The following is an 11716-nucleotide window of genomic DNA, read 5'->3' on the forward strand; positions in this document are numbered from 1 at the left end:
TCAGCTTTTTAGGCAGATTCTGGAATGTACAATCACACATGTTCTCACTGAATGAGAGTTTTAACATCATCAAAGAATTGAAACAGAAAGTGGTCTCTTCTTGAACTGGGTGCATATATTTTTCCAACTTGTTTATCTATAACAAAATTATTTGTATTACATCAGCATAACCACACGCAGATAGTAGGCATGTCACGTTATACATGTATTTCGATATAAATCCTGACTTGTGCCTTGAGTCAGGACTGACAGGTCGGACCCCAAAATCACAGTTTATTACTCAAGAACAGATCGTTCATTCTACATGTATTTTGTCAATTTGCTTTTTACTAGATAAAATTTATCTTGAGACTTTCCAATCTCAAGATAAAGGGGTAAAATACTGTGGGCATCTATAATGCTGCTTGATAGGTATATCGTCCCTTTCCAATCTGAAGTTAAAAAGGTAAGAAAATGATGTAAAATTATTTTAAAATTCATCTGAGGTAACATTTGCTCATTATACTTATAAACATATACATGTATTATCTCATTGTTTCATTATCAAAATCACGGTTTCTTCCAAGCTCAAAATCTGGATTAAAGTTAATTGGAATCGACAACGAAAATATTTAAGCTTTTTTTCAACATTTTGTCTAAGTGTATGAGTTAACGACTGCAGGAAAAATATATATTGTAATTGGCAGATAACGTACTTTGGGTTTGACTAGTGGTAGAACGCGGATGAAATAAAATATCAAAATAGTCACTGTTTAGCATATTTTTTCGTTGAATCAAAATAGCATCAACGTGCCCATTTCATTTAAGGCTGGTCGTACAAATATTTCAGTTAACTGCCAAGTAAAATGGAAACATGTTAGATAATATATGTAATAATATTGAAGGTGTCGGACATAAGCACGTTACTCATAAACTAAATTTCATTTGATTCTCCTTTCCTGCCTATGGCTGTGAGTTGGTAACAACCTGGGAATATTAACCCCTGAAGTGATCAAATTTGAAAATGCACAAAAAAAAAAAAAAAAAAGAGAGAGAGAGCAAATTACTCGATATTGTCATTTTAGTCATTTTTAGTCATTTTAGTGCACAGTAACTTTTGCCAATAATCTAACTTAAACTCAACCGGAATTTTTATGGACGTCTGCTCTTTTGTAAAGAAGGCTCGTTGTGTTGAATAAAAGCGCACGAGGGCGTGACATTTCGGTAAGTTGTTTGTTGTTTGTCAGGCATAAACCCAACCATGTACACAGTATACTCTTCTGGGTCCGAAAAGGTTTAGCAGGTATTATTTTCTGTATGTGTCCCGTTATAATACTCCAATCGTTAACAGTCTGATCGGAACATGGGCAAAAACATTTATTATCCCAATGCATTAACTTGCATACATCTTACACCACCACATCCTCTCCATGGTCAGGTATTGTGCAGAAGAAATTATTAGCTCAGGTGGCTCCCAGTTTTCTTCTTATAATATCAGTACCGTACATCAACCTGCCACAAGCGGCCAAACAGCCTCTGGAAGGTAGAGATAGATCCCTAGGCTGGCTTCATTACAACCCAGGCCCCAGCACCTAGGCGGACACGAAACGAGAAAATCTGTTCGGAATTTAATAGAGTTGGTATACAAGACGTGGTGAATAATATTTCAATGTAATAAAGGTACAGTTCTTTGCTATTTCACTTTACTCCATAGGTAGGTTTAAGATATGTAAAAGGATAAATAAGATTTAATAAAAAGAAAAAACAATTAACAATATGTAAATGAATCAATAAATAAATGATGGATAGAAAATGTATGAACCAAATAAATGAATAAAGAAAAAGCAGATGCATCATATTTGCAAAAATAAATAACATACACGAATATGTGTGTATATACATGTACATGTACTTGTACCTTGATTTCGGCCCGGTCATCTGGGCTGCACACACGTTTAACGGTCTAGTTGTTTTTCTTTATAAATCTATTCAGTGTAAATCTATACTGTGACAGTGTCTACCCAACCATCATGTATTCTTTACAACTTGACCCTCTTTTTTTAACAAATAACTAGGCCATTAAACATTCTTTTCCTATAGTAACCGCTCATAAAGTACAATATTACAAAGTTGGACGTCTCAGAGAATTATGTATGCACAGGTCTCTTCATATTGAGAAGTAGACACCGGCATGAGGCGTATGAATTCCCATGCTGCTTTAAAAGTCATAGTGCACAGTGTATGTGTTTTGTCGGCGACCTCAAATAGCCATGTTTTAAAATATTTTTGCTTCAACCCTAAAGAAAAAAATGGCCGACAAGGGAACAAACAACAGCGGTGAGAGTGACTACGAGACGAAGTTTCACCCGGAGACGTACATGAAACAATACTACAATGGTATTGAGGGAAGTTCTGAACCTGGACTTCTGCCGTTCAGATTGAATACTCTGCATAAGATATTCAACTCAGGTAAAAACGGTGCATATTGCACCGTGCTGCAAAGTTTAAGAGGTCGGCTTCTCAATTTTTACATGCATGGTTGTTGCAAACTATGTGGAAATAATTTTGGAAAGTAAATCCATGAGTCACTTAATTGTTGTTGATTTATTTCAAAACAACATAATTGCAAAGCATATCTGGGCCCCGTAACTCGAAAGCATCGCGCATTGCGACCGAGCGGAAGCGCCTCGATTCCATAGCTCGCCCATACTCGTCCCATATAACACATTGTAGCCTCTATATGATATCGCTATTCGCAATACGCGATGCTTTCGAGTTAAGGAGCCCTGATATTTCATAATCCAGCTAGTTCACACAATTCTTTGAAAATGGAAAAGAAGTGGATTTTCACATACGATAATTATTATTGTATACGCTCCCGTTCAGGTAAAATCAGAGGAAGACGTCTGCTAGATATTGGCACTGGGCCGTGTATTCACAGTGTCATCAGTGCCTCAAAATGGTTTGACGAGATCACACTCACGGACTTTGCCGAAACTAACCGAAGAGAGCTTACGAAATGGTGGAAGAAGGAAGAGGGGGCCTGGGACTGGGAAGTGTTCTTTAGATACGTGGCGAATATGGAAGGAAACGAGTATGCATAATTTTTGTTTTCTCTTTTCTATTCCACTGTGGTTTTGCCTCCCGATCACTGTTTGTGTTCTTTATAGAATATATAAGTATTTAAAATATTTATCAATGAAAATGAAGTAAAAATGACATCTTATTACCTAGTACAAGATTTTCCTAGTGCAGATAAATATAAGCATATTTTCTGTATTAATTATATTGTGCGGATAAGCCATACTAATTGAAACGTGATATGTGGCTGTAAATTATTTATGTTACATACGTGGACGTGTGACTCTCAGCCACTGCGTTAAATTAATACTTTCTTTGTAGACAAAAATGGAAACATGACCAAGACAACATCCGAGAGAAAATACAGGGTGTATATTTCTGCGACGTGGCACAATCCAACCCCCTTCTTCACAAATGTGACCCATTCGACGCAATCACAAGCTGCTTGTGTTTGGAGGCCGCCTGCCCCACTGAAGAGGCTTACGAACAAGCTATAAAAAATGTAGCCTCTCTCCTTAAAGCCGGTGGCTTTCTAGTTATGGTTGGCGTTTTGGGTGAAAGCTATTACGCTGTCGGCGAGTATAAATTCTTCGCTCTACCTTTGAGTCAAAAGCTTGTAATGAGATCCTTGGAGAAATCTGGATTTGAAGACATCACGTGGTATCAGTTTGATTCCCAAAGGAAAGAAGACGTCAATTTTATACGTACGGTCTCAAACTACAGGGGTACTTTTGTTGTGACGGCGATAAAACTTCCTCCATGACGTGACGGAGACGATGGGACACCTAAAATCAGCCCAAAAGGCTTTAGTAATTAAACCGAGGACTCAAAATATTCTGAGACATCTCTTAATTATCTGATCACCTAATATATTATCTCATAAAAAAAAAAAAAAAAAAAAAATCCTCAGGTCGACACTGGACAGGACTTCGCGATGTAAGAATACTTTCATACCATATTACTTTCAATGGCCAGTGACTCGTGGTAAACATGCAGCTTTTAAAATAACAATGAGCTCCGCATTTTAAATCTTTTCATAAAAAGGATTTTAGTTCTTAAAGTACACTAGATTTTAACTTGCTTCATTTAAACACATTTTAACATATATTATTTTTATATATACATTTAACATACACACATTTTGTATACATTGTAAAATGTACAATAAATGTTTTTAACTCTTATAATTTCACTTTATTACTTTTTTATTCATCTTCAGTCCAGTTCAGTCGATCTGTTCCCTCATTGTTTTGTCACATAGATCTCTTTTGTTAATCGTGTCTAAAACGAAAAATGCCACGCGTTTCATACATTTATACACGTATTTTCGTGACTGACAAAAATTCTTAAATGCTGTTAACTTGGAAACAAAAACACGGCCGTGATTTACATGTATCTACCATTACATTTTTGTGACAGCAGTAAGTGGCTTTATTAATTGTTTAATTTCAAGAAAAGAATTTGAAAACACCATTTAGATTATTTTCACTTTATTGCATGTCATGTTATTAATTTTCCTTGTATCTTTCGGTTATGATTACTTTGAGTCTTCAACAAACAATATCACATCTTTTCACGAAATGAGAGTTTTAACATCATTTAAGAAATGAAAAAGAGCGTGGTCTTTTCTTGAACTGGGTGATTTTTACAAGTTATTGTACCACCAGCGTTAGCGCTGGCGGTACACATGGTTTCGGTCCCGTCCGGATCGTTCCGCCGGCTCCGCCGGCTCCGTTGGCTCCGCCGGCTCCGCCGGCTCCGCCGGCTCCGCCGGACGGCTACCGTTACCGCTTCTCCTCCTAGACGGTAAGGGCCCCCGTACCCATCTCATGGATTTAGGTCACCTATAATCTCAACTTGTTCCACGTAAAATTTGGGCTTTGTCGGTATTGGGGTCTGGGTGTGGCACTCATTGCAATGCACCCTTGTCTAAAAATGGCAAAATTAAATGCTAATTATCTACCCTACGGAAGGAGTTATGGGAAAAATTTCTATAGACGGCTTTCCAAAAGTCATATGTGTAGATTTCAAATATACCCTTGAATTTGACCTTTGACCTCTACTTCAAGGTCAAATGGGCCAAAATTTTCAAAAAAATGAAATTTTTTACGAAAAAAATTTTTTTTGCCCTGTTATTCAGACACCACACAGACATAACCAATAATATTATTGGAAAGTGTTACCCTTCAGGTCATCTTTCATCTCCATGAATTTGGGGTCAATCGGTGCATTTTCACCGGAGTAGCGGCCATAAGATACCGAAACTGAAAACTGTCTCTAATTCAGGAACCGTTAATGCTAGAGACCCATTCTTTTTTGCATTTTGTAGAGCATGTAAAGCCCAACACTGGAAGTGGTCTCCGTTTTTTTGTATTCCATACGGTTTTCGAGTTACGCTGTATCAAAAAGTACATATTGGTGGTAAAAGCAAAATGTGCAGTACGGTAATGGATAATAAATTTTGAACTCTGGAAAAATAAAACATAAGGCTTGGCAAAGCAGACAACTTGTGTTCAAAAATGACATTATTTCATCAAATTTGAACTTCTGAAACTTCAGAGCACCTCCTATTTCAAGAATTTTGACCAAAATGACATTTTCTTTATTTTAATTAATTTTTTCTGTACGAAATTTAAGGCACATTATGGTAACTCCAAAATTATAACATCTAGTCCCTTATATCTCCAAAACTGGCAGAGATAGGTCCATAGTTACTATTGAAGTTGAATAGGAAGTCATATACTGGCAATCTTACTATGACCTTGAAATTGACCTTTGACCTACTTTTCACCATGAACTGAACTTTGCAAATTTTTCTTCCCTTTTATCTCCAAAACTGGCAGAGATAGGTCCATAGTTACTATTGAACTTGAATAGGAAGTCATATACTGGCAATCTAAATGTGACCTTAAAATTGACCTTTGACCTACTTTACACTATGAACTGAATTTTGCAAATTTTGCTTTCCTTTTATCTCCAAAACTGGCAGAGATAGGTCCGTAGTTACTATTGAACTTGAATAGGAAGGCATATACTGGCAATCTATATGTGACATTAAAATTGACCTTTGACCTACTTTTCACCATGAACTGAATTTTGCAAATTTTGCTTTCCTTTTATCTCCAAAACTGGCTGAGATAGGTCCGTAGTTACTATTGAACTTGAATAGGAAGTCATATACTGGCAATCTAAATGTGACCTTAAAATTGACCTTTGACCTACTTTTCACCATAAACTGAACTTTGCAAATTTTTCTTCCCTTTTATCTCCAAAACTGGCAGAGATAGGTCCGTAGTTACTATTGAAGTTGAATAGGAAGTCATATACTGGCAATCTAAATGTGACCTTAAAATTGACCTTTGACCTACTTTACACCATGAACTGAATTTTGCAAATTTTGCTTTCCTTTTATCTCCAAAATTGGCTGAGATAGGTCCGTAGTTACTATTGAACTTGAATAGGAAGTCATATACTGGCAATCTAAATGTGACCTTAAAATTGACCTTTGACCTACTTTTCACCATAAACTGAACTTTGCAAATTTTGCTTCCCTTTTATCTCCAAAACTGGCAGAGATAGGTCCGTAGTTACTATTGAACTTGAATAGGAAGTCATATACTGGCAATCTAAATGTGACCTTGAAATTGACCTTTGACCTACTTTTCACCATGAACTGAACTTTGCAAACTTTTCTTCCCTTTTATCTCCAAAACTGGCAGAGATAGGTCCATAGTTACTATTGAACTTGAAAAGGAAGTCATATATTGGCAATCTAAATGTGACCTTAAAATTGACCTTTGACCTACTTTACACGATGAACTGAATTTTGCAAATTTTTCTTCCCTTTTATCTCCAAAACTGGCAGAGATAGGTCCGTAGTTACTATTGAACTTGAATAGGAAGTCATATACTGGCAATCTAAATGTGACCTTAAAATTGACCTTTGACCTACTTTTCACCATAAACTGAACTTTGCAAATTTTGCTTCCCTTTTATCTCCAAAACTGGCAGAGATAGGTCCATAGTTACTATTGAACTTGAATAGGAAGTCATATACTGGCAATCTAAATGTGACCTTGAAATTGACCTTTGACCTACTTTTCACCATGAACTGAACTTTGCAAACTTTTCTTCCCTTTTATCTCCAAAACTGGCTGAGATAGGTCCGTAGTTACTATTGAACTTGAATAGGAAGTCATATACTGGCATTATAAATGTGACATTAAAATTGACCTTTGTCCTACTTTTCACCATAAACTGAACTTTGCAAATTTTGCTTCCCTTTTATCTCCAAAACTGGCAAAGATAGGTCCATAGTTACTATTGAACTTGAATAGAAAGTCATATACTGGCAATCTAAATGTGACCTTGAAATTGACCTTTGACCTACTTTTCACCATGAACTGAATTTTGCAAATTTTGCTTCCCTTTTATCTCCAAAACTGGCTGAGATAGGTCCATAGTTACTATTGAAGTTGAATAGGAAGTCCTATACTGGTAATCTAAGTGTGACCTTGAAATTGACCTTTGACCTACTTTTTATCATGAACTGAACTCTGCTAATTTCTTTCTCTTTTAACTTCAAACTTGACAGAGATAGGTCCATAGTTACTCTTGAACTTGAATAGGAAGTCATATACTGGCAATCTAAATGTGACCTTTAAATTGACCTTTGACCTACTTTTCACCATGAACTGAACTTTGCAAATTTTGCTTCCGTTTTATCTCCAAAACTGGCAGAGATAGGTCCATAGTTACTATTGAACTTGAATAGGAAGTCATATACTGGCAATCTAAATGTGACCTTAAAATTGACCTTTGACCTACTTTTCACCATGAACTGAACTTTGCAAATTTTGCTTCCCTTTTATCTCCAAAACTGGCAGAGATAGGTCCATAGTTACTATTGAACTTGAATAGGAAGTCATATACTGGCAATATAAATGTGACCTTAAAATTGACCTTTGACCTACTTTTCACCATGACAATTGGCAATTTTCTGTGACCTTGAAATTGACCCTTGACCTACCTTACGAAGAACTTAAATTTGATTGTACCATATTTATTTTTTGCAATAGTTTAAAAATTCTTGTTGATTGCATTTTTACAGGTTGTTAAGCACAAAACTGGTGGCTGTGTCCCTTATTTTGTGTATGTGGGGGTCGATACGAATGCGTTTGCTCCAGCTGGTGGTACAATATTTGGAGGCGGTATCGCCTCTCTGATCCTCTAGTTCATATGTAATGTTATTGTAACAATTAAAAAACTTAAGTCTTAGATCATCATAATCATACACAGACAGCAGAGTGCTACAATGTATGTCATATCTCGTTCAAAAAGCGTGGCTTGTGCGACAAAATACGTTTGAGAGTTCCGGTCCCAAAAGCTATACATTGTAGTTCATCAATGCGATGAGGCAGAAAAAATTTGTCATTTCCCTTTTACGAGATACAACTTAATGTATATACCGACTTTTCAATCTCATGATAAAGAGGGAAATACTGTTGTACATGTACAGGGATTTTTGAAATTTGTCTCTTTGAGATTACATTTGCACAGTATCTAACGTAATATCAAATTAATGTTTTTACACATCTTGTTTAAAGGTGGTAGGAATCAAAAACGGAAAAATTTGCACGTTCTTTCCCTTTCATGTTTGAACATGAGTAACAAGTTCACAATTGTAAGAATCAAATATTGTAATTGTCGCATAACAGCTTCATAAAGTTATTTTGCCACTTGATCTAGTTCCTTATCACCAGGAATACAGGTTATTATGTGCACGATATTTGAGCGCTTCTTCGGCTTTATTTGGCTTGGGTTTGGGTTTGACTGGTAGAACGCGGCTAAAATAAGATATCAAATTAGTTATATTAAATCACAATTTTCTTGCAATGAATCAAAAGTTAAATATATTTTTTTCTACATGTACTCGGGCAGATCTTAAAGTAACAGTTCAGTAAAAGGTAAATTGTAAACAAAAAATAATTATTACCATGAACATTTTTACCTCTTCTTAGATCTGTTATAACTACTGTACATACAGTATTATGATAATAATAAAAACAACACAAGCAGCAGGAAAACACGTCATACTCACTTCTTTTTCTTTTGTTTCTTTCTTAGGACATATATAAGCGGCGGCACTGGGCACAGACCTAGTAGACCAAGTAATCCCAGCATTCCAAAGGGAAAACTTCGGGAAACGTACTGGTAAACTATTGTAAACGGTCTCTCCCGCACTCCTGTAGAGATTGAATCTACCGTTGTGACAGGAGTTCTCACGGTGTTGTTGGAGCTAGTAAATGCGGTAGAGGTACTCAATATTGTACGGACACTACTCGGCGTTGTCTTTGCACGTGTCGTCGCTCCTGTCGTTGTGCGACTCGATGTCCTCTTTGTGGCTGTTGTTGTAAGCGTTGTTTTTGCTTTTGTTGGCGATGTTGTGGCTGGCGTAATTGTTGTTGTAGTTATTCTGGTTAAAGTTGTTGATAGCAATGGTGAAGTTGGCTTAGTAGTAGTAACCGTTGTTGCTTTGGCTAGAGTTGTTGATGGCGTTGTTGAAGTTGCAGTAGCTGTTGCTGTTTTGGTTATAGTTGTTGATGGTGATGTTGTCATTGTTGTTGAAACTGTTGTGGTAGTTGGTACTGTCGTAGAGGTAAATATTGCTAAAATCACAAAAGTAAATTTAAAATCACTGAATGCTGTAAAATATATCAAAACCATCCACAGACTTATCATTAAAAGAAGGTTTAACTTTCAAAATAGAAGTTATTACTAATTCATTCTTGAAAGAAACAAAATGGAAATAGACCTAACAGAGAAGATGCTAAGAACTGGTTAATTTGTTTTACCCGTCTGACAGTTGGTTCCTTTGTATCCCGGAGGACAGGCACAGATGTACTTGTTATAAAGATTGTTACAACTGCCGCCGTTTTTACACGGACTGCTAGAACATTCATCAGCGTCTACAAGCAAAGTTTCCAGATAATAATGAATACATTTTATTCAAAAGTTTTTCGTTACAATTTGGTAATCCACAAACAAAAGAGAAAAACACTACTCTTTGCGTAAGAAAAAAATAAAGGCATTCACGATATTTAAATATGTATAATAATAATAAGGATAATTTGTAAGACTATTTGTTTACAATATCTAAGCATTTCCTTACCGTTGGCTTGCAGCTTTATACACACTGACTCACTGGGGCGTCTGAAACACATGGTCCCTACCATTATTACATGTATTTTTCCGTTCACCCAAACAAAACTTTATTTCATTTATTCAGCCAGAGGAACAAGGTATGATAATGAGGAATTTTCAAATTGAACTACATCTGTAAATGACAAGTTTTCTAAAATGGAAAACGCTGTCTGGTGCTTGCTTTGTAATAATATTCTTTAACATGTGCTTTGTTTCAAACAGATGTCCGCTATCGTATGAAATAACATCACCTACTGAGAAATATCAACAGCTTCACAACAGAGAATATTCACACTCGTCTGCGAGCTTTGTGGCGTCCATGTTATGTTCATGTATTTTACTCCTGGTCGTCCATTATCATCTGCTGCAAGTGTGCCTTTAACCATTCCTGCCGGAGCAACCAGGTTGACAGCCGTTACTCTAAACAAATAATAATAATAATAATAATAATAATAATAATAATAATTATTATTATTATTATTATTATTATTATTATTATTATTAATAATAATAATAATAATACTACTACTACTAATTATTATTATTATTATTATTATTATTATTATTACAAAATAAACGTCTAGTAACACTCAATGAACAAAATTAAGATATTTGAGTCAGAATTTGTCAAGTTCCTAGATTAACGAATAGTTTTAACTATTAAAATGTAAATTGTAAAATAAAGACTATTGCGCCAAAGAAGACATGCATAGTCAAAACATTAGGCTTCCTATTTACGTAAGTGTTAAATAAGAACAAGAGGGTATTACGTCTTTTAAAATTTAAGCAACACTTCGACAATTTACTATCATTAGTAGGGAGTTTATCGCAAGGTATTTGACAACAGACAATCAAACATCAAATGAAGTTACAATGTATCCCATCGAGACGTGCAGTTGTAATGATCCCAACTTACGGAGAGATTGTGTCCCCCGCCTTGACGTAGACCTTCCCGTAGAAGGTCCCACCAGGTGGAATGGCCACCGTGGTATTTGTCGGGGCACCACACTGCAGGACCTCTGGCGGTGACGTACTGTTACCAAAATCAGGTGTGGTAAGGAGGAACTAGAAGAAGTAGAATTTGGATTCACATTATTTTTTTTGGTTACATTTCTCAGCACCTACTGCACATGGTTTATGGGAATAATTAGATCGGTGTCTGTCGCGTGGTTGGGGTTTGGGGGAACGAATATTATTGAACCATCCACGTCGCGTCGTCCTTAATGCCCGTTGTGGTCGGTCATTCTGGGTAAACCCACTTATACATAATTAATTAAGCTTGACTTATTTTCACACTAACAGCCAAGAATATGCAAAGTAGGCCTTCTTAAGGACAATAGTCGATATCAGTCATACCGTAATGGGATCATTTTACCTGCAACGGTATTGAACTCAGCGCGTCTTGGGTAGTTTTCACCACGCCACCTTGTGTGATATTCTGAAGGGGAAAATC

General features: G+C 36.1%; 2 protein-coding genes across 2 annotated transcripts; one reads left to right on the forward strand and one right to left on the reverse strand.

The window, feature by feature from the left end:
- The first annotated feature begins 2288 nt into the window (after positions 1-2288).
- LOC106161909 (nicotinamide N-methyltransferase-like) lies at positions 2289-4208 on the forward strand. Its single transcript, XM_087008775.1, has 3 exons — positions 2289-2448; positions 2866-3073; positions 3382-4208. The coding sequence occupies exons 1-3, from the start codon at positions 2289-2291 to the stop codon at positions 3821-3823; spliced, it is 810 nt and encodes a 269-aa protein (XP_086864901.1). The 3' UTR covers positions 3824-4208.
- A 4510-nt stretch (positions 4209-8718) lies between these two features.
- On the reverse strand, positions 8719-10662 carry LOC147763189 (uncharacterized). The gene is made up of 5 exons (XM_087008659.1): positions 10519-10662; positions 10232-10272; positions 9915-10028; positions 9161-9728; positions 8719-8906 (listed from the first exon to the last, which is right to left on the reverse strand). Exons 1-5 carry the CDS (start codon positions 10647-10649, stop codon positions 8816-8818), a joined length of 945 nt encoding a protein of 314 aa, XP_086864785.1. The 5' UTR covers positions 10650-10662; the 3' UTR covers positions 8719-8815.
- Between the last annotated feature and the right edge of the window lie 1054 nt (positions 10663-11716).

The sequence above is a fragment of the Lingula anatina genome, chromosome 3, assembly GCF_051362555.1.
Source record: "Lingula anatina isolate TDL-2025a chromosome 3, LinAna3.0, whole genome shotgun sequence".
NCBI classification, from domain to species: Eukaryota; Metazoa; Brachiopoda; class Lingulata; order Lingulida; family Lingulidae; genus Lingula; species Lingula anatina.

What these genes read in the sequence shown, in the direction of transcription:
- LOC147763189 (XM_087008659.1), bottom strand. Translation starts at nt 10,649, where the DNA reads ATGGTTAAAGGCACACTTGCAGCAGATGATAATGGACGACCAGGAGTA. An exon ending in TATAAAGCTGCAAGCCAACG is followed by an intron (nt 10,029 to 10,231) that starts GTAAGGAAATGC and finishes CTTTGCTTGTAG; the next exon opens with ACGCTGATGAATGTTCTAGC. An exon ending in AGGAACCAACTGTCAGACGG is followed by an intron (nt 9,729 to 9,914) that starts GTAAAACAAATT and finishes TTGTGATTTTAG; the next exon opens with CAATATTTACCTCTACGACA.
- LOC106161909 (XM_087008775.1), top strand. Translation starts at nt 2,289, where the DNA reads ATGGCCGACAAGGGAACAAACAACAGCGGTGAGAGTGACTACGAGACG. An exon ending in GCATAAGATATTCAACTCAG is followed by an intron (nt 2,449 to 2,865) that starts GTAAAAACGGTG and finishes GCTCCCGTTCAG; the next exon opens with GTAAAATCAGAGGAAGACGT. An exon ending in GCGAATATGGAAGGAAACGA is followed by an intron (nt 3,074 to 3,381) that starts GTATGCATAATT and finishes CTTTCTTTGTAG; the next exon opens with ACAAAAATGGAAACATGACC.